General features: G+C 41.1%; 1 protein-coding gene across 2 annotated transcripts in view; it reads right to left on the bottom strand.

Annotated features, from left to right (window-relative positions):
- arhgap42a (Rho GTPase activating protein 42a) overlaps positions 1 to 27689 on the bottom strand; it is a 231924-nt gene that overhangs the window by 115047 nt on the left and 89188 nt on the right. For both annotated transcript variants that reach the window (XM_052026620.1, XM_052026621.1), the window contains exon 3: positions 22367 to 22428. In XM_052026620.1, the coding sequence (XP_051882580.1) occupies positions 22367 to 22428 (62 nt within the window). The remainder of the gene's footprint in view (positions 1 to 22366; positions 22429 to 27689) is intronic.

Here is a 27689-nt window from a genome sequence, read left to right as displayed (position 1 = left end):
AGGAACTTTATCCAAGATCAATTCACAGACCCACATTCTTCTGGATCTCAGTTGACTCACAATATTTTATCTACAAATATAGAAGTATGGTGAAAAACTCTTGGTATTTCCCAGTATAGCTGGAAAAGTGAAACAAAGGAAAGATAACTACCTTTGTTACATAAGTGAAAATTGCAATAAATGAGTCCAACAGTGTCCTCGTGTAAAAACTACCAAAACATAATTGTGCATGATTTTACATAGATTCCACTTAATCTATATCATTTCCCTTTGCTCTAGTTGTACTACTATTTCATCATGACTACCCCACAGAAAATGTTGGAAACACTCAGCAGATCAGATAGCATCTATTTTGATTTACATTATTAATAGATGTTTATCATAATATTATGATATCAGATTCCCATTGAAAGCTATATTGGTCCTGAAGCACTACAAATCTAAAATTCTATATCAGCAAACATGAAATAAAATACAAGTTAAATATGGTAGGTCTCATAGTGCTACGATTCAGATTTCCTTGAACATTTCACTGGATAATCTACACCCCAAATGTATTTTTTATTCAATCAACATATTCAAATTTATTTCTTACGTTTTACCAGCTGTCCACATTAAAAATTTGGAAGTGGCTCAAATGCAACAAATGATTATTCAGCAGAATGGACTATAAACAGATTACCTCCACCACATTTGCTGTGGAGATTCTAGCAATGCCCAACTGAATACATTATGACAGCGACTCAATAATTTGTACTCAAGCACTACATGTGTTCAATACCCCTCTTGCAGGAAGAAAATGGTACTTATTAAAAAGGCAAATGGAGTTAGAACTGATTATCAACTTTACCATTTTTGTACAGTTCCCTCAGTACTAAGCAGTTAGAAAGATATCAGCACTGCTTTCAAATAGGTGACAGGCAGGATGAGGTCATATTATTTTGCCATCTTATATGCTATTACCAATCTTTTCCCTCCAGTTGCATTGACTGGGCAACACTGGAAAATATTTCGCAAGTCATAGTATGCAGCCACATTAGATTTATTTGGACCTGATGCATTGCGTAACAGAAATTGGCCCTTGGGAATCCTTTCTCATAGGTTTTTCCAATAAGTATATAATATTCAAAGAAATGACAAATATAATTAAAAAAATGAGTATTTGAAATGCTTACGAGGAATAAAGGGATTGGTTTCCCTCCATGAGAAAATAAATCAAATCATATTTAATTCGTTAACAAAAAAGCATGAGAACTACAGTTGACTTGGCAATGTTTACAGGCCTCAGGGATTTTAAGAAAAACAATGATCATAATAATAACTGAAAGCTAAAGGTTTCTTCTGAGTGGGAACATAATTTAGTTTTCCCAGAGGACAGTTCAGTTTCAAATACTAGCATAAAGGCTTGTAGCTATTTAGCCAATTTTAATAGTTCCTTGGAAACATTACATGAATTCTACAAAAATCACCATCTTTTGCAAGCAATAAAACACCTTACACTTTCATTAGCTATCCATCCGGCAGTTATTTTATCCTTTAAAAAAAATAATAGCGATTGAATACAAAATAAATCATAGACTCCTTTTGGTTGATTTCAATTTTTTTGTTCAAATAGTCAGCTTTCATAATGCTTATTTACCTTTATATATTTACTTCATACTGTATAATGAGATTTCCAGTAAACGTTTAAACTATTAACTTTCAGATGTCACACAGGAACAGAATTTCATTCTGGAAAGTACAATAACGTACCCCCCCCACCCCCCCGCCCCATGTCACGGTCGTTCAGGTTGTGGAGATTCATCCTTACAGAATTCACAGACCACTACCCAGTGATAGAATCATAGAGTAAAACAGCATAGAAACAGGCCCTTTGGCCCAACTCATCCATGGCAACCAAGGTGCCCACCCAAGCAGGTCTCATTTACCTTCATTTGGCCCGTATCCCTCTAAACATTTCTAATCCACATACTTATCCAAATGTCTTTTAAATGTTGTTATTGTACCTGCCTCAACTACTTTCACTGGCAGCTCATTCTATATACACACCACCCTCTGCGTGATGAAATTGCCCCTAAAGGTCCCTTTCAAATCTTTCTCCTCTCACCTTAAACCTGTGCCCTCTAGTTTTTGGTTCCCTTTCACTGGGAAAAAGGCCATTTACATTCACCCTATCTATGCCCCCCCCCCATGGTTTTATATACCTCTATGTGATGACCCTTTATTTCTTGGAGTGCAGGTGACTGAAGCCCTAACCTGCCCAACCTCTCCCTGTAACTCAGGCCCTCAAGTCTTGGCAACATTCTTGTAAATCTTTGCACTCTTTCCAGCTTTATGATGTCATTACTATAATAGGCTGACCAAAACTATACACAACACTCCAAGTGTGGCCTCACCAATGTCTAGTACAACTGCAACATAATATCACAACTCTTGTACTCAATACCCTGACTCATGAAGGCCAGCATGCCAAATGTCTTCTTCACCACCTTGTCTACCTGTGATACCAATTTCAGCAAACTATGTATCTGTACTCCTTAGTGCCTCTGTTCCACAGCACTCCCCAGAGGACTGTACAAGTCCACCCTGGTTTGACTTCCCAAAATGCAACACCTTGCACTTATCTGGATTGAAAGCTATTTGCCAATCCTCAGTCCACTTACTAAGCTGATCAAGATCCCCCTGCCAATTTTCACCATCTACAACAGCACCTATTTTAGTATCATCTGCAAACTTACTAAGCAAACTTTGTATATTGTCATCAAAATCATTTATAAAATAACAAACAACAAAGGTCCCAGCACTGACTCCTGTGGCACACCACTAGTCACACATCTCCAGTCCGAGAAACAATCTTCCGTTATCACCCTCTGCCTCCTACCATTATGCCAATTATGAATCCAGTTAGTTAATTCTCCCTGGATCCATTGTGATCTGAACTTCCACACTAGCCTTCCATGCAGGACCTTGTCAAAGATTTTGCTAAAGTCCATATAGACAATGTCCACTGCCCTGCCTTCATCTATCCTCTTGGTTACTTCTCTGAAAAACTCAAATTTGTCAGACACAATTTCCCACACACAAAGCCGTGTTGACCATCTCTAATTAGACCTTGTCTATCCAAATGCTGGGTAGATCCTATCTCTCATAATCCCCTCCAATAACTTACTCACCACTAATGTCAGACTCACCGACCTGTAGCTCCCTGGCTTGTCTTTGCTGCCCTTCTTAAGTAATGGTACAACATTAGCCACCCTCCTGTCTTTCAGAACTTCACCTGTAGCTAAAGATGAAGCAAATCTCTCTACAAGGGCCTCTGCAATTCATTCCCAAGCTTGCCACAAGGTCTGAGGATGCACTTGGTCAGGCCCTGGGGAGTCATCCACCTTAATGTGCTTTAAGGCCACCAATACCTCCTCCTCACTAATTCGTATGTGGGGTTGGGGGAAGGGGGTAAATAAATAAATAAATAAATACGATTTTTCCTTCAACCCACATTTCGACACATGCACAGATGATGCGACTTTGCGTAAAGGAAAATCACAATGTGGACCATTTTCTAGGAATGCAATACCCCCATTACACGGGGGTCACCCGCACTTGAGAAATCATATGCACACATACACATGCTGATAATCAGCAGACCTGAATTTTTCTGTAGCAACACACAAAATGCTGGAGCAACTCAGTGGGTCAGGCAGCATCTATGGAGGGAAATGAACAGTCGACATTACAGGTTGAGACCCTTCCTCGGGGCTGGAAAGAGGGGAGATAGCCAGGATAAAAAGGTGTGGGCAAGGGGTAAAGCAAGAGCTGGTGGGTGATAGGTGGATCCGGATGAGAGGGGGATGATAGGCAGGTGAGGGAGGGGGAGAGTGGGAATGATGCAAGAAGCTGGGAGGTGGTGGGTGGAAGTGACAAGGGGCTGAAGAAGATGGAATCTGATAGGAGAGGACAGTCGACCATGGAATGAAGGGAAGGAGGTAAGGAGAGGAACTGGTGGGAGGAATGTGTGGATGATGGACAGAACGAGATTGCAGGGGAGGGGTAGGAGATGGGGTGATGGGGCCATTGGGCTGGTGGGATAAGGGAAAAAGGGGACAGAGGGGAGTGGTTACCGGAAGTCAGAGAAATCGATGTTCATGCCATCAGCTTGGAGAAAGAACATGAGGTGCTGTTCCTCTAACCCTCCTCTTCAGCCCTTTGTCACTTCCACCTATCACCTCCCAACTTCTTACATCATTCCCACTCTCCCCCTCCCTCAGCTGCCTATCAAACCCCTCACCCGGATCCAGCTATCACGCACCAGCTCTTGCTCCACCCCTTCCCGCCACCTTTTTATACTGGCCATCTCCCTTCTCTTTCCAGTCCGGACGAAGGGTCTCCACCCAAAATGTCAACTGATCATTTCCCTCCATAGATGCTGCCTGACCTGCTGAGTTGCTCCAGCATTCTGTGTGTTGCTCCAGATTTCCAGCATCTGCAGTCTCTCGTATCTGAATTTTTCTGTTCTTACTTTTGGTTCAGTTCAGTGTTGCTTTACTATTTCGTATTAGTGTTTAGCAAAAATCAGGTATCTTTAGTTAATCAAACCAAAATCAGCAACAGTAACAACTGCACACTAATGCAGGCTAAGCATAAATTATAGCCTAGACAAAAATTTTATTTTTGATTCATCTTCTTTGTTTCTTGTCCCATTTCTGCCCATTCTCATCTTCCAGCTCTTTCACCACCATTACCTCACTGCCCGGCACATTTTGCAGCAAATACAATTGACCAATGGTCTATATGACCATTCTGAAAACTACGTGCAGTATTCTTAAAGCAAAATGAATGAAAATGTAAATGTATTATTGACATTTCTCACTGGCATGGAATTTTATTGGTTAATAAAAATAGAAAAAACAATTTTCCAGATAGGACTTAGCAAGTCTTTTTATTGTGTGTGGTGGTGGGTAATGGTTAAGTGAAAAAGAAAACAAACTTTAATTATTAGATTAATTTCAGATTCAGCTGGTGAATTTATTGCCCCATTAAGTAATGTTCTAATTTAGTGCTATTGAGTACTCAGACCTGTGCTAAGTAGTTAGGAGAGAATGTGATTTTCTCCTGGTTAAAATACAGGGTTAACAGCACAGCAATTTCAAAACAATGCACAATTTATGCGAGATAAAAACAAGACAGCAGAACTTAATGTGTTACAAAACACAGCAGAAGGGCTACAATAACCCTAGGTTGCTTTTGGAGAGCCAATAAAATAGACAATATCATCCTGGATCACAGAGCTGCTTCTGAACTTGTTGGGTTTTTCTCGCTGTATTTTGCAATTACCATTGAGCATCTATTACCCCTATGCAAACAGATGGAAATAATTAAGGCTTACTGGTCACTTGGGACAAACACAAAATGGTCCACAAATTCTGTCACCCAACATTACATTATTGTACTCTGGCCAAGTGAACTTTATCTAAAATCCGAATGCAATGTGCACTTCTGAAAATTCGATCTGGGTCATTGTATATGACTTGCATTCAAAGTGGGCACACAAGATGATAGTAAATATCATGAAATGTTCATTGTCACATCACTTATACAAATTCCCTGCATACATAAAGACCTGTAAATGCTTGGGCATACTTCACTGAAGCAGGCTTTAATTGGAAAGACGAGGTCTGCTTTGGTATTATCTAAGATGGGCTCAACTATACCAGCTCTCAAGTCTGAAGTATCCATCAGTAAGTAGATATGTCCTCCAATTGTTTTTTTTATTGTTTGCTCCCATCCCTTGCTGGCTATGCTGTCCTCCCAAATCCCCACCATGTCCTCCGCTGATACTCTTCACCGACCAACAATCCCCAATGTTGTCTGCAACTGACGCTCCTCTCCAGCAACTGATGCTACCAACCATATGGCTCACAATCCTACTGAAACGCACCCACCAACCACCCCTCCAATCCTGTGTACCTCCCACCCAACCTGATGGCCTACAATCTACTTCATTTCCCCTGCCAGTTCAACTGTGGCAGAGTTAGAAGAAGAAAGATCTTTGAGTTTGCACAAGTGTGCAAAACTCCTGTTCAAGCAGGCCTTACACTTTGGGCCCGATGCACAACAGATTTTTACTGTCTGGGTCCCATACAGAACTCATACACGTACCCCCTTTTCAACACACAACTAAAACAAACTGGGTCATTCTTCACTCTCTTTTACATCATGGCCCAGAAATCTAATCTTACTGACATAGGTGCCTAAGGAGCCAAACCAGCAAGGAACGTGCACACCCATCCTATGCTAGAGAAGTGCCACTCAACATATGGTTCTGGGCTGCTCCACAAGTACGCACGACAATAATTATAACATTTAAAAAAGATGCTCTATTAGGTTTGTAGTAGCCTTCTGCACTCCAAATCAGTTCTAACAGCCAATCAGGAATTGAAAGGAGGACTAGAGGGCACATCCCCACTGTAAAGGCAAGTTGTCAGTTCCTCCTCTTAAGAACTTTACTAACTTCTAAAATGAAAACGTTTATAGGTTATCAACCTGAAAAGTTTTGCACTTCATAGATACTGCCAAATCTGTTACTACCAATACCCTTTGTTTTCTTTCCAGGTTTCCAGTATCTGTGATATTCTGGTTTTGCTAATTTGCTAATTTGCACATTCCACAAGTGTATTTTGACTTCTGGGAGCAATCTTGTGCTAATGCGGGACTGCTCGGCAAACAACTTATTCCATTCACGGGTGGTCTGATGGGTCTGCCTTTGCAGCTGGAGGATGAGGAGAGGTAGAAATGTCAAGAGAGGGGAGCTGTTGGGAGAAGAGGGAACTGAAGGGCACCATGCCAAAGAACAAACCCAAAGCAGGTTATCAAGGATCATTTGTTAAACATCAGTTTCATTGAGGACCAATGTGTGAGGCTTGGGGTTTTCAAAAGGAAGTTGTTCTCTACTTCAGCCATTACCAGAACCACACAAAATATGTAGCACGTAAACAAGCCAACTGGCCCAAAAGGTCCATGCCAGAAACTATTACATGAACAACCTAAATGACAGCTGTCTGGGACACCATGGGCTTCAACTTTATGCAATGGGATTATTTCAGCTGTTCCAGATGAGAAGTTCAACAGAAATGCCACATTTTGCATCCACCCTCAATAACAGATATCCAAAATATTCAATGTTCCTCAAACCACTGTTCTTGCAGCATTTTAAGATCCACAATGACAGCACAATCATGTTCACAAGCTTTCTCTTCAAAACCATCAACTCGCTCTCATTCCAAAGCTATCCTCAGTACCAATTCCACTAAATCCCTCTCCTCATCCAGTTCCTTAACAAAATTATTTTCTTTATTTCATTTTGGGCAATACCGTGGTGCAGCAGGTAATACTACTGCATTACAGCTCCAGCAAACCAAGTTTGATTAGGACCTTGGATATTTTCTGTGTGGAGTTTGCACATTCTTCCTGTGACTGTGTGGGTTTCCCTCTGGATGCTCCACTTTCCTCCTACATCCCAAAGACATGCTGATAAATTAATGGGCTACTGTAAATTTGCTGCACAGTGTAGGCAAGTGGCAAAAGAATCAAGGAGGACAATGGCACGCAAGAGTGAATAGGTTACAAGGAGAGCAGTGGTGAAGGGTCTCTTGGGAATGCTCCAAGAACCGGCATAGACTCAATGGGTCTAATGGCCTCCTTCTGAGTTGTAAGAAAATATCAAGTGTTCATTAGATTCAAGGATCACAAGATATGGGAGCTCCTGGATATAAATGCAAAAGCTCACTTCCCCATCGCTTACCTCTTTCCCCTCCTCCTTGGTTAGCATCTTAAAACTTGTGTACCAACCCAATGAAATATCAGCTCTAGCTCTCTCTCCACAGATGCTGCGGATTTGCTGAGTATTTCCAATATTTCTGCTAATTTAGGTGGGATCAGCAATGGCTGATGGTTTTCTGTGCATTGTGTAAGGGCAGCCCTCAAGGGTCTATAAGCCCAGAGGAAAATCTACATCTTGTTCCTCAGAGGAAAGCGATACAGACTAAGGAAGCATGTTCCTTGTCAAATGTACACAGGCTATACCGACAAAGTTCTGCAAGTTTCCCAGCACCAGCTTGACACCTTTCTCATGGAAAATGATACCTCTCACTGGACACGTCAATTGTTTGCAACCATGGGCAGTGACTCAGGGAGATGTGATTAATTCATCCTGGACCAGTTCTTGGCACTGCCTGAATTCCAACCAACTAATGGTCTGGGTAATTTGTTGGCATGGGATAATCCTTCCAGACACATCTTTTATTCTAGTCAGGAAACTTTGGGAGAAATTCAGAACATACATGCAACAACAAAATTATAATTTATGCAGACACTTGGCAACACTTCCACCATTAAGTATACCCGTGATTTCATTTCAGGGCTGTATGCATTTAACTTGACTATGTCAAGGGATCAGCCCTTAACAGAACCTAACTACAAAACAATGGAGAAGCATCAAGAGTTTTACCCAGAAACCATTCTGTATCCTCCTATTCATCACCTAAACCAGGGCTCGAACTGCACAACTAGAGAACCTGGACATCCATTCCATTGATCTTCTGGTTGCAAATATCCCTTTCTATATGCAGCCATAATGTACCACTGTTTCAAGAGACTCTGGCTGCCTTTAATTTGCGGGAGAGATACCCAACTTTATACCCTGTTCCCAATCTCTGCTCTACAAATAGGCAAAGTGGACATGTGGTTACTAGGTAACATGGAGTCATGCTGTCTAAATATTTGTTTTTGCACAATTTAATTTCTAGGTCCATAATTCTTTTTCAAATGCTGCACCATGCAAAATATTGAATTCTGTACATAAATATTTGTGTGAATGTGGACCTCTGAAGCAAACAGCACTAACATTTACATTTATCAAGCTATCAAGAGACGCTATGTAAAAACACAAGTGATATCACTCAGAAGAATCGAATGATTCATATACTATTTATTACTGTGTGAAATACAATTAACATAATGCAAATGCAGCAACCATTTTATGTACAAGTGACACCCGCAATATAGCTGTTCTTGAAAAATTTGACATAAGGAATAAAATTCGCTTTCACGGAATTTATGTGAAAAGTAAATAAATAAACACAATTTCCTTTCAACTCATGTTTCTTGACACATGTGTAGATGATAATACAGACCATTTTCTAGGAATGCAACCCCTCTGCCATTACAGAGGCCACCTGTACAGAAATGTCCTACACATACAGAAATGCCTACCCAATTAATCAATGCTAGCTGTGAGAAGAACATTGGCCCAAATCCATTGGGCGCTCCCAGCATTTCTTTAAATACTATTATGGATCCTTCAATATACAATGAGAGTTGAGATCCAAGTTAAAAATCTCAGAAAGAAATGTTCAGAAAGTGCAAAAATCTAAGAAACAGGAAACACTAAATTCCACAGCAGTGACTTAGTATATTTTGCAGACCACAAACTGTGCAATTTGCAAACAAAATACTCATCACTAGCTGTAATATCTTAATTAAATTGATTCAGGTTCTAGTCTTAGAAATGCACCTTTCAAAAGTTGCTGTACAAAGCCAGCTGTTTGGCTAATTTCACCACAGGTGTAAAACTGGAAAAGGCCACCCGAGCTGAAATATCAGAGTGGGTGGCTAATTCTCAATAACCATTGCCAAGGGATTCATAAAGGACAAAGTCATAAACAAAAGGTTTCAGTGGATAAAACCAGAGGAATTTTCAGAGGTTAGACTGAAGGGAAAATCTACAAAACAAAACTGTTGATTATAGGAATGCAAGAACTAAATTCAGTTTTTCCAACAGACTAATCAAAATAAAGGGTTTAAGCTTTGACTCATGAAACATCTGTAACCCGAACCATCAATTGTACATTTCGCAGCTTATTTTTTACTACTGCAAGTTAATATACTATAATATAATTATAATATGGTTAACCTGCAGGTGGCAATAGTGTAAAAGTCATTTGACAAACACTAGTAGAATGATAAGCTCTATTTAGCCTTGGTTGGGTAACATGAAGAGCAAGAAGGGGGTTATTAATACAACTGTACTGTAAATTTCATGGATTGCATTCTATGGTTTTAATGCATTTATACAGAAACAAATATTCTTTCTGACAGTGGAAGGTATTTATTATCCATGTTGAAGATGTAATTAATCTCTTAAAGAACACAGCATTGCACCTTCCGCAATGAGTTTGCGCCTTGGAACTCCTCAGTCCCAGAATTTGTGGTACAGCTGACAAGCAACCCAAGTTCTTGAAACAGCAATGGCAAGTCTCAGTAAAATTTTCTCAAAATGTACAGCACGGTGAACACAGCAGTGGATGAGGAGTAGTGCAACCAGTGTCAGAATTCCAAGATATGAAGACCCAACACAAAATGGAAAGAGATAGTTTACAAAGACACATTTCGGAGTAGTGGCTTCAATTTAACATTAGCTGGATCGGTTACTTTACAGACCGGTTGGATTTCACTTCATTTGCGAGTTTGTACTGGATCCAATAAAATATATAAATTGGTAAATTATTGTCACATGTACCGAGGTACAGTGAAAAACTTTGTTTTGCATGCCATCCATACAGATTATTTCATTACAACAGTGCATAGAGGTAGTACAAGGTAAAACAAGGTAAAGCAGAGCAGACGCCAATGCGCAGGAAGCAGCAGCAACAGGAAGAGAGTGGCGAGTCATCTGACCCAGTGAGTTTTGTTTCTCTCCTTGATTGGGTTCTTTAACAATTAAAGAGAGGGAGGATCTAGCGAAGCGGCCATCTTTAGAGTGGCTATTGTTGAAGTGGGCTAGAGTCAGAGTGGGAAATTAGAGGCTTTGACTCAAGAGGCTTCAACGAGAAAAGGCCGAGGCAAATGAACAGGTAATAAGGCTAAGTTGGTCCTTTGATTGTTGCTGCTTTGGTCTCAAATTCCCTGAGCACAGTGTAGGCAGCATGGATACAGCAGTGGAATGCTCTTCCTGTGGGACATGGGAATTCATGGAACTTGATAGTCTCCCTGATGACTACACCTGTGGGAAGTGCAGCCAACTTCAGCTCCTGAAAGACCGGATTAACAAGCTGGAGCTGGATAAACTAAGGATCATCTGGGACGCTGAGTGAATCATAGACAGGACTTTTGAGCAGGTGGTTACACCCAGAGGATTCAGGTAGTGGATGGGTGAGCACCAAGAGAGGTAGGGGGAAAAAGTCAGTGCAGGATCCCCCTGTGGCCATTCCTCTCAGCAATAAGTATACCCCTTTAGATACTGCTGAGGGGGATGGTCTATCTGGGCAATGCAGCAGCAGCCAGGCTTTGAGGCTCAGAAGGGAAGGGTGAAGTCAGGCAGAGCAATAGTCATTGGGGGCTTGATAGTTAGGGGGACAGACAGCAGATTCTGTGACCGCAACAGAGATGCCAGGATGGTATATTGCTTCCCGGGTGCTAGGGTCCTGGATATCTCGGAGCAGCTGCAGATTACTCTTAAGGGGGAAGGTGACCAGCCAGAGGTCGTGGTGCATATTGATACCTATGACATAGGCAGGAGAGGGGTACAGGTTTTGCGCAATGAGTATAGGGAGTTAGGAAGGAGGCTGAAGAGCAGGACCTCCAAATAGTAATCTCCGGATTACTACCGGTACCACGGGCTAATGAAGGAAAGAACAGGATGATAGCACAGACAAATGAGTGGCTGGGGAGATGGTGCAGGGGCCAGGGTTTCAAGTTCTTGGATCACCAGAACTTTTTCTGGGGAAGGTGTGACCTGTAGAAGAGGGACAGGTTGCATCTGAACTGGAGGGGAACCAATATCCTGGCAGGGAGGTTTGCTAATGCTACTGGGGAAGGTTTAAACTAGCTTTGCAGGGGGGTGGGAACTGGAACAACAGGTCAGTAAGTGAGACAGGCAGGAGCGCTGATGTCAGGGAAGGTAGTAATAGGCAGATTCCTAATAACAGATGTGATGAGATGAATGGTTTGAAGTGTTTGTACTTTAATGCTAGGAGTATTATGGGCAAGATTGATGAACTTGGAGCATGAATCAGTACATGGAACTATGATGTTGTTGCCATTACAGAGACTTGGTTGAGGGAGGGACAGGAATGGGTGATCGATGTATCAGGGTTTCGGAGTTTTAAGAAGAATATAAGGGTGGATAAAAGAGGGGGGAGGAGTTGCAATGCTAATTAGGGCTCAGACACAGAGTCTCTATGGGTAGAACTCAGAAATTAGGAAGGGTGCAATCACTCTCTTGTGGGTGTACTATAGACCTCCCAATAGCCACCGGAACATTGAGGAACTAGGTAGAGTAAACTGGGAACACCTTTTTGCTGGCAAGTCCACATTCGAACATGTGGAAAGTGTTTAAGAATCAAATACATAGGGTACCGGATAGGTATGTCTTGATTAGAAGAAAGGACATGAATGGCAAAATAAGGGAACTTTGGATGTCCAGAGAAGCGATGAACTTAGTCAAGAATTAAAAGGACAAGTATGTAGAGGTTCGGAAGTTAGGATCAGATAGAGCACATGAGGACTATACGAAGGCTAGAAATGTACTCAAGAAAGGAATTAGGAAAGCCAGGAGAGGCCATGAAAAATCCATAGCAAGTAGGATTAAGGAGAATCCAAAGACATTCTACACCTATGCAAGGAATAAGAGGATAATGAGGGAGAGGGTAGGACAACTTAAGGATAAAGAAGGGAATCTATGTTTGGATGCAGAGGATGTGGGTGAGGCTCTGAATGAATATTCCTCTTCAGTATTTACCCAGGAAAGGGACATGCAGGAACCAGAAATTGGAACTGAGGGCATAAACATGTTACGGCATTTAGAGGTTGAGGAGGAGGTAGTGTTGGGTCTCCTAAACAGCCTGAAGGGATATACCCCAGGTTACTGAGGGAGGCAAGAGAGGAAATTGCTGGGGCCTTGACCAGTATCTTTGTATTCTCTTTGACCACGGGTGAGGTCCCGGAGGACTTAGAACATAGAAAAACTACAGCACAATTTAGGCCCTTCGGCCCACAAAGCTGTGCCAAACATGTCCCTACCCTAGAAATTACTAGGCTTGCCCATAGCCCTCTATTTTTCTCAGCTCCATGTACCTATCCAAAAGTCTCTTAAAAGACCCTATCATATCCGCCTCCACCACCGTTGCCGGCAGCCCATTCCACCCACTCACCACTCTCTGAGTAAAAAACTTACCCCTGACGTCTCCCCTATACCTACTCGCCAGCACCTTAAACCTATCTCCTCTTGTGGCAACCAGTTCAGCCCTGGGGAAAAGCCTCTGACTATCTACCCGATCAATACTTCTCATCATCTTATATACCTCTATCAGGTCCCGCCTCATCCTCCATCGCTCCAAGGAGAAAAGGCAGAGTTCTCTCAACCTACTTTCATAAGGCATCCTCTGCAGTCCAGGCAGCATCCTAGTAAATCTCCTCTGCACCCTTTCTATGGCTTCCACATCCTTCCTGTAGTGAAGCGACCAGAACTGAGCACAGTACTCCAAGTGAGGTCTGACCAGGGACCTACATAGCTGCAACAAGACCTCTCAGCTCCAAAATTCAATTCCCCGATTGATGAAGGACAATACATCATATGCCTTCTTAACCACAGAGTCAACTTGCGCAGCCGCTTTGAGCGTCCTATGGACTCGGACCCCAAGATCCCTCTGATCCTCCACACTGCCAAGAGTCCTACCATTAAGACTATATTCTCCCATATTTGACCTACCAAAATGAACCACTTCACACTTATTTGGGTTGAACTGCATCTGCCACTTCTCAGCCCAACTTTGCATCCTATCTATGCCCCTCTGTAACCTCTGACAGCCCTCCAAACTATCCACAACACCCCCAACCTTTGTGTCATCTGCAAACATACTAACCCATCCCTCCACTTCCTCATCCAGGTCGTTTATAAAAAATCACAAAGAGCAAGGGTCCCAGTACAGATCCCTGAGGTACACCACTGGTCACCGACCTCCAAGCAGAATACGACCCTTCAACAACCACTCTTTGCCTTCTGTGGGCCAGCCAATTCTGAATCCACACTGCAATGCCCCCTTGGATCCCATGCCTCCTCAATAAGCCTTGCACAGGGTACCTTATCAAACGCTTTGCTGAAATCCATATGCACTACATCTACTGCTCTCCCTTCATCGATGTATTTAGTCACATCCTCAAAAAATTCAATCAGGCTTGTAAGGCAGGACCTGCCCTTGATAAAGCTATGCTGACTATTCCTCATCAAATTATACCTTTCCAAATGTTCATAAATCCTGCCTCTCAGGATCTTTTCCATTAGCTTACTAACCACTGAGGTGAGACTCACCGGTCTATAATTCCCTGGGCTATCCTTACCCCCTTTCTTGAATAAGGGAACAACATCCGCAACCCTCCAATCTTCCGGAACCTCTCCCGTCTCCATCAACGATGCAAAAATCATCGTCAGAGGCTCCGCAATCTCTTCCCTCGCCTCCCACAGCAGCCTGGGGTACATCTTATCCAGTCCCAGCAACTTATCCAACTTGATGCTTTCCAAAAGTTTCAGCACCTTCTTTTTCCTAATATCTACATGCTCAAGCTTTTCAGCCCGCTGCAAGTCCTCACTACAATCCCATGGATCTTCTTCCGTAGTGAATACTGACGTAAAGGATTCATTAAGTACCTCCACCATTTCTTCCGGATCCATACACACTTTCCCACTACTGCACTTGATAGGCCCTATTCTTTCACATCTTATCCTCTTGCTCTTCACATACCTGTAGAATGCCTTGGGGTTTTCCTTAATCCTGCCCGCCAAGGCCTTCTCATGCCCCCTTCTGGCTCTCCTAATCTCCTTCTTAAACTCCTTCCTATTAGCCTTATACTCTTCCAGATCTCTAACATTACCTAGCTCTCTGTACCTTTTGTAAGCTTTTCTTTTCCTTTTGACTAGATTTATTATAGCCTTTGCACACCACGGTTCCTGACTTGCAAATGGCTTATGTTGTTCCTCTATTTAAGAAAGGAACAAGGGAAAATCTGGGGAACTACAGACCGGTGAGTGTCATGTCAGTTGTATGGAAATTGCTGGAGAAAATTCTTCGAGATAGGATATACAAGCATGTGGAATCCAATGGCTTGATTAGGGAAAGCCAGCATGGCTTTGTGCAGGCAAGTCACGTCTTACTAACCTGGTTGAGTTTTTTGACAAGGTGACGAGAGAGATTAATGAAGGTAGAGCTGTGGATGTCATCTATATGGATTTCAGTAGGGCATTTGACAAGGTCTCACATCATCGGTTAATCAAGAAAGTTCGGATGCATAGGGTCAGTGGAGAATTGGCTGCGTGGATCCAGAACTGGCTTGCCCACAGAAGACAGAGGGTGGTGGTTGAAGGGACTTATTCAGGCTGGAGGCCTGTGAGTAGTGGTGTTCCGCAGGGATCTGTACTGGGACCTCTACTGTTTGTGATGTACATAAATGACCTGGATGAGTATGTTGATGGGTGTATTAGTAAGTTTGCAGACGATACCAAGATTGGTAGAGTTGTGAATGGTGTAGAAGACTGGCAACGGATACAGCGTGATATAGATCAACTGCAGATGTGAATAGAGAAATGGCAGATGGAATTTAACCTGGATAAATGTGAGGTGTTGCACCTTGGTGGGACTAATGTCAAGAGGCAGTACACTCTAAAGGGCAAGACCCTTAAGTGTTGAAGAGCAGAGAGACCTTGGGGTGCAAATCCATGGTTCACTGAAAGTGGCTACACAGATAGATAGGGTGGTAAAGGCAGCTCATGGAATGCTTGCTTTCATTAATCGAGGTACTGAGTACAGGAGTCAAATTATGATGCATCTCTATAGAACTCTGGTTAGGCCACATTTAGAGTATTGCATACAATTCTGGTCAACTCACTACAGGAAGGACGTCGAGGCTTTACAGTGGATGCAGAGGAGGTTTACTAGGACGCTGCCTGGAGTAGAGGGCATGTGCTATCAGGAAAAGCTGGACAAACTTGGGCTTTTTTCTCTGGAGTGGCAGAGGCTGAGGGGTGATCTGTTGAAAGTGTATAAAATTATGAGGGCCATAGATAGGGTGGACAAGCAATATCTTTTTCCCCATTATTGAACGATCCAATACCAGAGGACATGCACTTAAGGTAGGATCAGAACAGATGTCAGGGGTACATTTTTCACTCAGAGAGTGGTGGATGTCTGAAATGTGTTGCCTGATAGGGTGATGGAGGCAAATTCATTGGGGGCTTTTAAGAGGGGCTTGGATAGGCACATGAATGAGAGGAAAATGGAGGGATATGGGCATTCTGTAGGAAGAAGGGATTAGCTATGTTGGCACAACATTGAGGGCTGAAGGGCCTGTTCTGTGCTGTTCTATGTTCTAATAGAAGAATGCAAAATAAAGTGTTACAGTCATAGAAAAAGTGCAGTACAGGTAGTCAATAAGGTGCAAGGCCATAACGAGGTAGATCATGAGCTCAAGAATCCATTTTACCATACTAGGGGACCATTCAATAGTTTTATAACAGCGAGATAGATCTGTCCTTGAGCCTGATAAAAATCAGCAGTGAGAAATGTCCTGTATGCACAGAATTTCTCAAGAACGTTGTGGGACTCTTGGCTTTATTTTATTTCTGGTAGCAATACAGGTTGAGATCCTAACTATTAATAATCAGTCAGAGGCAAAAACAAAAATCAGAAGATGCCAGCATGCCAAAACACATATTTTATTACTTAATTGAAGTTTTGGGTTTCAGTGAAGTGCCACTCACAAGTCTGTAAAAAGTATTTCTCTCAGGTAACCTGTTAAACAACTGAATTTTTTTGCCAGATTTTCAGAGCCCTCTGGCAACATTTTAATGACATGACAAAATTGCACTAATTCAGCAAACTCAATCCTCACAATAATATTTTACAAGGTCGTACATAAGAACACAAGAAGAGCGGGAGTGGGTCATTTGGTCCCAAGAGCCTGCTCCACTATTCATTCAGATCATGGCTGATGTGATCTTTGGCCTCAGCTCCACTTTTCATTCAGATTATGGCTGATGTGATCTTTGGCCTCAGCTCCACTTTCCTGCCTGATCCATGTAATCCTCAATTCCCGGGGAGTACAGAAACCTATCATCCACATGTCCAAAATTAGACTCCAAAAACATGCACTTTACTCCAAGCTCCATCATGGAAAGATATTTCCACTGGGACAGCAGAAATACTTCAAGATGTTATCAAAGCCTCCTTGAGGAAAAAAAAATCAAACATCCTCATCGATTCACGGAAACCCCTGGTCAGTATCTATTCAAAAAGGAGAAGGACAACCAGGAAAGCATCGAGCACCTCTGTGTCTTTATTGGGAGCATATGGAAACCAGCAAAACAGCAGAAAGTGTGGAACTTCCCAAAAATCCATTCACCTGCTCTGTCAAGCTCCTCCTGTCCCAATGTGGTAGGGTCTACCAATCCCACATAGGCCTCATCAGCCACCTCAGAACTGTAGTGGAAGCAAGTCACCCCTAACCCAAAGGGACTGCTTAAGGTGGCAGCAGCATAAACTCATGGATTATTTCAATGCAAAATTTGAAAGGAAATGAATGCTATGCAATGATTAATAAACAAGTCTAGTTCAAACTTCATAATTTATGGGAAGATCACTGATAAAGGCATTGATAAGTTTTGGGTCCTAGATACCAAGGATGTCATGCAGATATGGCATAATTTGCCTCCAAAAGCCACAACTGTGAATCTTCATGTTTGAAATGGGTTTATCTACCAAGAAAGCTTCCTTCTAATAATCCCATGACTATTGGTTTTAAAATACTTTAGTGCCACACCTGGTCAAATGCCAATACCAGCTACTCAGAACTTACTTTACAGAATTCAATTTAACATGCTTCAGTCAAAGCTTTGAGGAAGTCTGCAAACAAGTAATCGTGGTGCACCAGAGCAGTGTTGGTGAGCAAGCACTGGTTGAAGGCGCTGTTGATCACACCTTCTTTTACTTCATTGAGGGTTGGGAGTGAGAGAGACCTGTAATGGCCACATTAGATTTGTTCTAATTTTGGTGAACAAGACAGATCAATACAAATGCCAGTATCGTAGTTCTACTCTCAACTAAGGATACAAATGTCAGTTCTGGAAAATTATTCTCTGAATACTAATAGGAAACATGGCTGAATCTAAATATAACATAGTGTAAAGCAAATAGGACAATGGTGGGGACCTCAGGAAATGGCCAAGCAGAATCATATACGTGGCACTCGCAGCTGAAGATGGTTGAAGTACTTCAGGCATACGTTTTATGTTCACATTCTGGGCTGTGTTATCATAGAAGATGGAATACTTGTCGGAGCCTGCTCCTCCCATCATCATCTATGCCCTTGCTACTCTCGGTGGTTCTTCCAAATAGTTTACAACATGGGAGATTCATCAGTTGGTAATCAGCAGGGGGATTCCTTGCCAATATTTGATCTGACCCCAAGAGACTGAGGATGCAACAATCAGTTAAAAATTGCTGTTAAGACAACAATACTAATGGTTAAAAATATAGTACCAAACTGTGATGTCCATTTCTTAACTGAGACTAGGATTAAAATTGTAATTTCAACAAAGCACAGCAAGACTTTATGGAAGTCACTCCTGTTAGTACTTGTATACTTGCACATTATTTGTTTCAAGTAATCCACTTAACTTCATCGTAAACCTTCCATAATAGTTATTTTTGGTCTAATGAAGTACCCAAAGTGCTAGGATAGCTAATTTTATTGGTATTGGTATATTATTGTCACTTGTACCAAGGTACAGTGAAAAACTTGTCTTGCATACTGTTCGTACAGATCAATTCATTACACAGTGCATTGAGGTAGTACAGGGTAAAAACAATAACAGAATACAGAGTAAAGTGTCACAGCTACAGGAAAGTACATGCAGGTAGGCAATAAGGTGCAAGGTCAAACAAGGTAGATTGTGAGGTCAAGAGTCTATCTCATCATATAAGGGAACTGTTCAATAGTCTTATCACAATGGGATAGAAGCCGTCCTTGAGCCTAGTGGTATGTGCCCTCAGGCTCCTTATCTTCTGCCTGATGGGAGAGGAGAGAAGAGAGAATGACCCAGGTGGGTGGGGTCTTTAATTATGCTGGCTGCTTCACCAAGGCAGCGAGAGGTAAAGACAGAGTCCATGAAGGGGAGGCTGGTTTCTGTGATGTGCTGGGCTATGTCCACGACTCTCTGCAGTTTCTTACGGTCCCGTGCAGAGCAGGTGCCATACCAAGCTGTGATGCATCCAGATAGGATGCTTTCTATGGTGCATCAATAAAAGTTGGTGAGTGTCAAAGGGGACATGCCAAATTTCTTGAGCCTCCTGAGGAAGTAGAGGCGCTGGTGAGCTTTCTTGGTCGTGGCTTCTATGTGGTTGGACCAGGACAGGCTATTGGTGATGTTCACTCCTAGGAAATTGAAGCTCTCAACCCTCTCAACCTCAGTTCCATTGATGTAGACAGGTTCATGTACACTGCCCCCTTTCCTGAAGTCAATGACCAGCTGTTTTGTTTTGCTGACACTGAGGGAAAGGTTGTTGTCATGAGACCATGTCACTAAGCTCTCTATCTCCTGTACTCCGACTCATCATTATTTGAGATATGGCCTACTACAGTGGTATCATCTGCAGACTTGTAGATGGAGTTAAGCAGAATCTGGCTATGCAGTCATGAGTATATAGGGAGTAGAGGGCTGAGGACGCAGCCTTGTGGGACACCAGTGTTGAGAACGATCATGCTGGAGGTGTTGCTGCCTATCCTCACTGATTGCGGTCTGTTGGTCAGAAAGTCAAGGATCCAGTTACGGAGGGAGGCGTTGAGTCCCAGGTCTCGGGGTTTGGTGATGAGTTTGCTCATTTTAGATCTTTGGCATAATTGCCAGCAGAAGATGTTTATGGGTTGCAAATGAAATGTCAAACGTGAAGATGAGGTTGTGATTTACTTTGCATAAGCTATCTTGTTACCTTCAGATAACATACAAGTATAATTATTAAAGGTTTGAACAGAACACAAACAGCACAAGGATCAAAAGCTAGAATGTGCAATACAATTTAAAAACATGAAGGTATGAACTGAATAATATAATCATGTCTACAAGTCTTACTTAACTCATGAAAATGGTAGCATGCCTGAATCAACAGATTTAAAATGTTCTCTTTTCTACTTCACAGCAATGCCTGAAGCTTCTTCATGGTCTATAATCAATTCACTGATACACACTTCGGGAAGATTTCCTTACATTGTATTGTGTTCAATTTTTAATTTTTCAACAGGCAACTATGTAATTTTCTCAGTTTTATTAATATTTCATTCACATATTTAACTTTAAAAATTTAAACAGGTTGAGCATGTGCTTGGAAGACAAATGAAGTTTCATTTCATGCACGTTTGTTGGTTTTTGGTCTCAGGTTCAATTGGTATCAAGAATCCATGGTCCTTCTGAATTGGCACTAGGAAGCTTACTAATGTAATGTTAACCTACAGAACATTTGCTGAATGTATTCTAGTAGTACCATTGTGAACACTGTTTATGATTTTGGCATGATGTATTTCAACAGAATGTAAATGCTCACTCCATGCAAGTGAAGTATTTTGCCCCTGGAAATGATTTGGGTGGAGTATATTAAGCATTGCAAACCTCTGACGCGTGCTGCTCAGATTGCTTTGTAATAACAACTGCCAAATGTATATTCTACAGGATGGTTCTTGCTGTTGGTGCATGTTACTAGCAATCATTTTACTGTATTTTCTAGCTCCAGGGGAGAGGTATCATGGCCCTTGTAATCTATTGAACCATTGCCTGATAAAGAGACATAACCAGTATACCTTTACCCTTGCATCTACAACTAATAATTAACTGTAAATACAAATGCAAACTCAAAACTCAACATCATCTGGGCGCACAAAGGATTTCAATAAACGTTAGAATATTTGAGTCTGAAAATTACTGTGCACATTCTCAACCCCAAAGAATTTGAAATTCTGTGAAGCACAACAAGTGTAATATCCTAGACAACATCCATTCCAATATACTTCATAATGCTAACAAAATACTTAAAACATAAGTATCAATGCAAATTACATACAGAACAGACACATATTTGATAATTACTGTTCTGACAGAGTCATCAACCTAAAAGCATTAACTATCGCCTTCACTTTGTGGATGATGCCAATGTTCCAGAAATTTCATTTATTTTAATTACAGGAATGCAACTATTTTGCACCTTTTTAAGGATTGTTAGAGACTTTTCCCCTTCCACAGCACTCCCCAACTATTTACACTAACTCCAGCTTCTATAGGGAAAATGGTACTGACCATTTTTTCCATTTACAGAAGTAGGAATTATAAAGATGGCTCCTAAGCTGTTTTAATGGGTCAGAATCATTGCAAGTCACCTTCTATCAGCTTTTGCCCAGTGCTGTTCATCAATCATGCAAAGCTTATGTTAATTTTTGAAACACCTTAGGAAGTTAATAAAATGGATTTGTGGTATTGGAACAGAATTTGCTCTGATTTGTTATATAACCTATGATACTCTTCTCTGAGTAATAGAAATTGGAAATATTAAGGTTTCAACCATATCTTATTACAGAAGGTGGCACTGGCATTATTTGGAGCACTCACCTGCCACAAAGCATGTCAAATATCATAATCACAATGATGAGGCATATCTTAAAAAAGATACTTTTATTGGATAATTTTCTTTTAAGCAGAACCAAACCCGAACTTAGACATGAAGCTAAGTTGAAGCATTTAGTCATTTATTTTATTGCATTCAGAGAAAATGCCAGCCATCACTTTAACAGACATGCCATGTTTACATGAAAGCACTTCCTATACCTAACAAAAAGGATTTTAAATATATATTTGACATTTTATTTCATTATTTTTATGATCTTAAATTTGTGTTATTTTGTTAACACTTCACCAAGCAATGGAACCAATCTTTCACTTTTTACTATAGCCTTTCAATATTTAACCTCCATCAAATCATCCCTATTGTTCATTATCTGTGCTTATCCATGTCCTCCACAACTTTTCCACCAGTACATCAGTTTGTCTTTTCCTTGCCACAACCTGCTGCCATCATTAAACACACACATACTTTCATGCATCCTAAAATCTTTTAGCTGTTGAGCAAATAGTATGCCCCAAAATAGATTCATGCAGAACACAACATCTTTCAAATCTGAGGAACTTTTCAATGGCGATTCTTTGTTTTGTGCCCTTCAATTATCTTTCTATCTATGTGTCTATAGTCATGTCACCATAATTTTAAGATAAAGTAATTCTCACCAATCTTCTTCGCTCCTCTTCAACAGTATGAAGGAGTTGTGCAAATTCTTTAAAAGACTGAGCTGGAAAAAATAGATTTAGTATATTAAAGATTAGAATAATTTCTATAAATTTTATGCAAGTGTAATAAATAACCACGGAGAACATGATTAAAATCAATATTATATTTGTAGATTACCCAAAATTGTATGGAAGGGTATTGTGCAAAATTTAAATGTCAAGGTGGAAGACAAAGGGACAGCCAAGCACCTTGGATAAATTTTGATATTTAATACTGAATACACTGATGTGGAGAAAATGGAATTTAATAACTATACAGATTTACAGATAAAACTTGGGAATTGGAAGTTATCAAAAACTTCTTGATTGCATTCACAATGCAACAACAGGCAACGATATAGAATCCCTCTGAGTACAGGCAGTCCCCAGGTTATGCAAGGGTTCTGTTCCTGAGTAATCACCTTATATTAGCCATAATTAAACTAATAAAATTTATACCGTATCCAGTCATTAATGAATACCATGAAGCATTTTATTATTATTACTAGCAGCTTGAAAAATTCTTTAGAAATGTATGGGAGAATTTGTGTAAAGTTGGATTTCCATAAGTCAGGTCATTCACAACTTGGGGAGCCCCTGTACAGCCAATGCAAGATACAACTTGTTAATTAGACAACTAATCAGAATCAGATTTATTACCACTGACATATGTCTATTAGAATAGCTGACATGGACCAAGCAATGCATGTCTATATTATCATTGCTTTTCATTTTAATACACAGAACAGTCCCCATTTCAGAATTAATCAGGCCCCTTCCCTCAATTTTTTCCATAGTATCGATGAATGCATTGCACTGTTTCCAGTGCTTAAGAACATAAAACTTTCATCACCTTTGTTGTCAATTTCCACCCTGTTGTCAGATTCATTTAGTCCATTTATAACATTTCTATTCCCTTTCTTGACATCGCAATCTCCATCTCAGAGAATAGACTGGTCACCAATATTCATTTTAAGCCCACTGACTCCTACAGCTTTCTCAAAACACACTTTCCCATCCCCCCCTTTCCTGTAAAGACTCAATTCTATTGCCCAGTTTCTCCATCACTGTATCGGCACTGACGACAAGACACTCCACACCAGTGCCATGAAGATGTCTTTCTTTTTCCTTCACATAGCTTCCCCTCCACCATAGTTGGCATGGCTCTCAACCACGTCCCCTCTATTTGCCACATCTCTGCTCTCACATTGTCTCCCAGCCAGAACAAGGATAGGATTCCTCATTCTTGCCCTCTATCCTACCAGGCACCACGTTCAGTGCATTATCTTCCATACTTCAGAATCAGAATCAGGTTTATTATCACTGACACATCATGAAATGTGTTGTTTTGCGGCAGCAGTACAGTGCAAAACACAAAAATTACAATAAAAGTGACAAAAATAAATAGTGCAAAAGGAGAAATAATGAGGTGGTGTTCATGGCTTCATGGACTGTTCAAAAATCTGATGGCGGAGGGGAAGAAGCTGTTACTAAACTTCTTTCAACATACTTCCTACCATCTCCAATGGTATTACATAGTTAGATACAACATCCCCTCGCCTCCCAGTATTCAGAAAGGATCACTTCCTCCATGACTCCCTGGTCCATTCTCCTATCTCCACCAACCACTCTCCTCATAGCACTTGCCCATGCAACCGAGAACTATGGTAAACCTGACCTTTTAACTCTTCCCTTCCCACCATCCAAGGACACAAACATTCCTTCCACGTGAAGCAGTAATTCATCTGCACCTCTTCCAGTTTACAAACTTTCTCTCCAAACTGAAGCTGTTTGACCCATTGAATGCGTTCAAGCATTCTCAATTTTTGTTTTAAATTTCTAGCATCTGGAGTTTTTTCCTTCAACTATTTGAATAACAATTCCCAGCTCTGGTTAATTTCTCATCAAAAGAGCAGTGTCAAATTAAATGAATATACAGGTTGTGAAATAAGGAAGAGTTATGGACAAATAAGATTTGCCTGCAATATACATAATCTGTCAGCATTCATGAGGCCATGTCTGTTCTGATTAGCCTATGCTACTTGCATAAACTTCCTCTCAAAATCCTGATGACTCCCCACTAACGCATTAAGACTGGGACATTCAGAATAATTCGTGGCCACAAGAATTACAAGAGCCACAAATGTTAAGCCCTCCTGCTTCTGTAGTTTTAGTGCCCCCTGGCTACACCTTAAATCACTAGGGAAGAAGGGACAAGTCTCATCAGCAACATCACTCTCCAGCCCAACCCCTACATCACCACCCAACTCTTAAGTCCCCCGTTGAAGCTGATTTCCAACTTCCTCATGATTTCATAGTCTCTGCTCTACCATTCCAGCCTTTGAACAATTTCCAATTGTTCCTGGCAATCAGCTGACCCTGGAACAGTGCTGTACTGAGGTCACCAAGTGGAAAGGTCCTCCCTCTGGCAACTGGTGAAACTGTGGAGCAGGAGCTGGGTGACTGCAGCTGCAGAAGGGCATTTCAAAGACTCCATCTCCCAGAATAAAAAAGAGAAATCCCCAATTTTGGGAAATTACAGCTGTAAGCCAGAGAATTAGAAATCCTAATTTGCAATGTCAGATCGGTGGTTATATCCTCTTTCAGAGCATTGACACGGACCCAATCACAAGGGTACGCGATTGACATGTATAGGCTCTGACTTTATCCTTTTTAACCTTTGAATCTGAACCAAAGGCAGCATCCTTCTGCTCCAATCCTTCACATCTATTCTCCAGCTCAATGCTACACTCATTGCTTGGTTCCACTTTTGTCCAACTGTAACCAATGCAAGTCCAGATACACACATGGCATGATTCCCTCCAGAGCCAAAGGTTTCACCCTTAGCCTACGTCACTTACCCATCTGCATACTTCACTGAGGAGAAATAGTCAGTTCCACATGTAGATGGAAGCAACACTTCACCTCCATCAGCCCTGTTGCAAGGGTGACATCCAGTTTTGATAGCTACAATCTTGACTAGTTAAATATTAGAGTTTTTTAGCAATGGAAGGAGTCAAGTATTGCTTATCAATCCTGTTTTAAACATGGACAAGTCCCAGAAAAGGGAAGCAGTTAATTCAAAGGTGGTTATTAAATTGCTCCCAAGATAATGACATGTTCAGTCAAAATGCATCATGTGCAATTACAACCTCACTGGCAGATTTCAGGAAATCCAAGTCAGGAATGTTTAATCTATGGCCCTGGGAAATGATGGCCTGACCTGTCAAAGGACCTCCAGTATTCTATGTCCCAAAGTGTCAATTACTGAATTTGGGAAGAAAGCGAGTTGGGGAGAGATAGATTGCAGGAACAGTTAGGTTGAAAACAGGAGGGGCAGGGGAAAATGATGGAATGCGGACAGAGGATATCAGAGGCAAGGGTAGGGACAGGGGCAAAGACTAAAGAAAGCACCTACCTGGAGAAATAAGAACTCCTCAGACTCACCAGCAGTGGCCTAGTTAGGATGGAGCCTTTTAAACCAATGCAAATGCAGGCCTCAAACCATTAGCTAACACATACCTATTATAATGCGGAAGTCCATTTGGCCCAATGGATCTGTGTGGCTGCCAACAGGGTAATCTCACAAGTTCCATTCCCCCTTCTTATTCTTCTGCACTGATGTTATTTATTCTCCCCCACATGCCTATCAACACATCTATGATTCTTTTGCCACTTACCTACAGGAAGAGGTAATTTACAGTGACCAATTAACCAACCAGCACATCTTTAGGATGAGAGAGGAAACCAGCACATGGCAGAAGCACACTGTATCACAGGGAGAATGTGCAAATTTTACACAGAAAGGTCAAAATGGGATCCCCAGAGCTGTGAGGCAGCATCGTCAACTGCTATGTCAACACACCACATGCTGTCATGTTCCCAGTCATTGCTTGCACAATAAAATTTTACACAAATGACATGAAAAAGTATTGTTTGAAATATGACATCATTGCATATGCCCATTGACCAGAGTCCCCTGACACATCATGCACACGAGTGCCAGCACAATCTCAGTCTGTGGTCTTTTGCTTCAACTTAAAAATGGTCAAAATCTTGCAGGAAAATAGAGGCCTCCAAAAGTATGGTCCAACTGCAGCCAACTTCAAACATGTAAGCAACAGCAGGAAAAAAGCAAATTTCTGAAAATAGTGATGGCCAAGCAAAACTGAAACCAAATATATCTGTAAAACTAACCAAAATAATGATAAATACAAAATAAAACAACAGCTGCGGAACAATATTCTCCCTTTAAGGCATCTCTGAACAAGCCAGGATTACTGATGTAGTCAATACAGTCACTTTTTAAGAGCAAGCTGCTTTTTGAGTATTGTGCTTCACCCAAAATTGTGATATACTGCATGAAAATAAAAGTTCCTGGGAAAGGAGAGAAGGATGGTTTACTCGTGACACATTTTCCCATCAAGAGTGAGACTCCACAATGCTAACAGAGCCTCATTAAACTAACTTCTAGAAACAGAACTGAAAGATAACATTGTTCAATTACCATGGAAACTGATGAGAAACTAATTTCCGGTAGGTCATGTCAGTGGCATCCAGAGTATTGTAGTAAATCAAGCTCTTGCAGATTTAATTTGCAGAAAACAACTGTTACAATAGATTTTGTGTATATGAAGATAGAATTGGATATGCAGTGCTCAAGGGAATCTTCATAATAACAAAGAGAAAGATGAACTGTGACAAGCAACAAAGTGTTTTCCTGTTTGGGAAAGTTACCTCACAGAAGTTCATCCATCCCACTACAACGAGCCCTGCACCAGGATGGAAGACGATAAAACGTTGAATATGAAAAGTAAAGTACTCATGGTCAGCGCATCAGGAGAGTTCCCCACTTCCTCAATGTCACTTGAACAGTTCAAAGTTTGACCTTAAATTCAAAACATTATAAATTTCTCATAAAAGGTCATTAGGGTTGGAAATTCAAAATAAAGCAGTTTAGTGCCCTGCATTCATCAGTGCTGGGATTTTACCGTTTGGCTTGTAACAGTTAACAGATGTCAGCTCTCAAGAGACCTAATCTACTTTAGTTAACCTTAGACATTTCTTCAATCATGGCTTTCCAAAGTAAAAATAAAGTAAATTACAGAATAGCAGACCACCAACCTCTCTCTTCCTCAGCAATTTGTGTCTTAAGAAACAAAATGGTATCAAACTCAAAACTTGGCAACTTCAAATCCAGAATGCATCAATAGTAAATGCATCAAACACTTCCTGAACAATTATAACTTTAGGTGGTGTTTAATAATGTGAAAATATGATTTTT

Source organism: Pristis pectinata, chromosome 11 (genome assembly GCF_009764475.1).
Source record: "Pristis pectinata isolate sPriPec2 chromosome 11, sPriPec2.1.pri, whole genome shotgun sequence".
NCBI classification, from domain to species: Eukaryota; Metazoa; Chordata; class Chondrichthyes; order Rhinopristiformes; family Pristidae; genus Pristis; species Pristis pectinata.
Note: the sequence above shows the minus strand (reverse complement) of the source record. Positions and strands in the feature narration are given on the sequence as shown.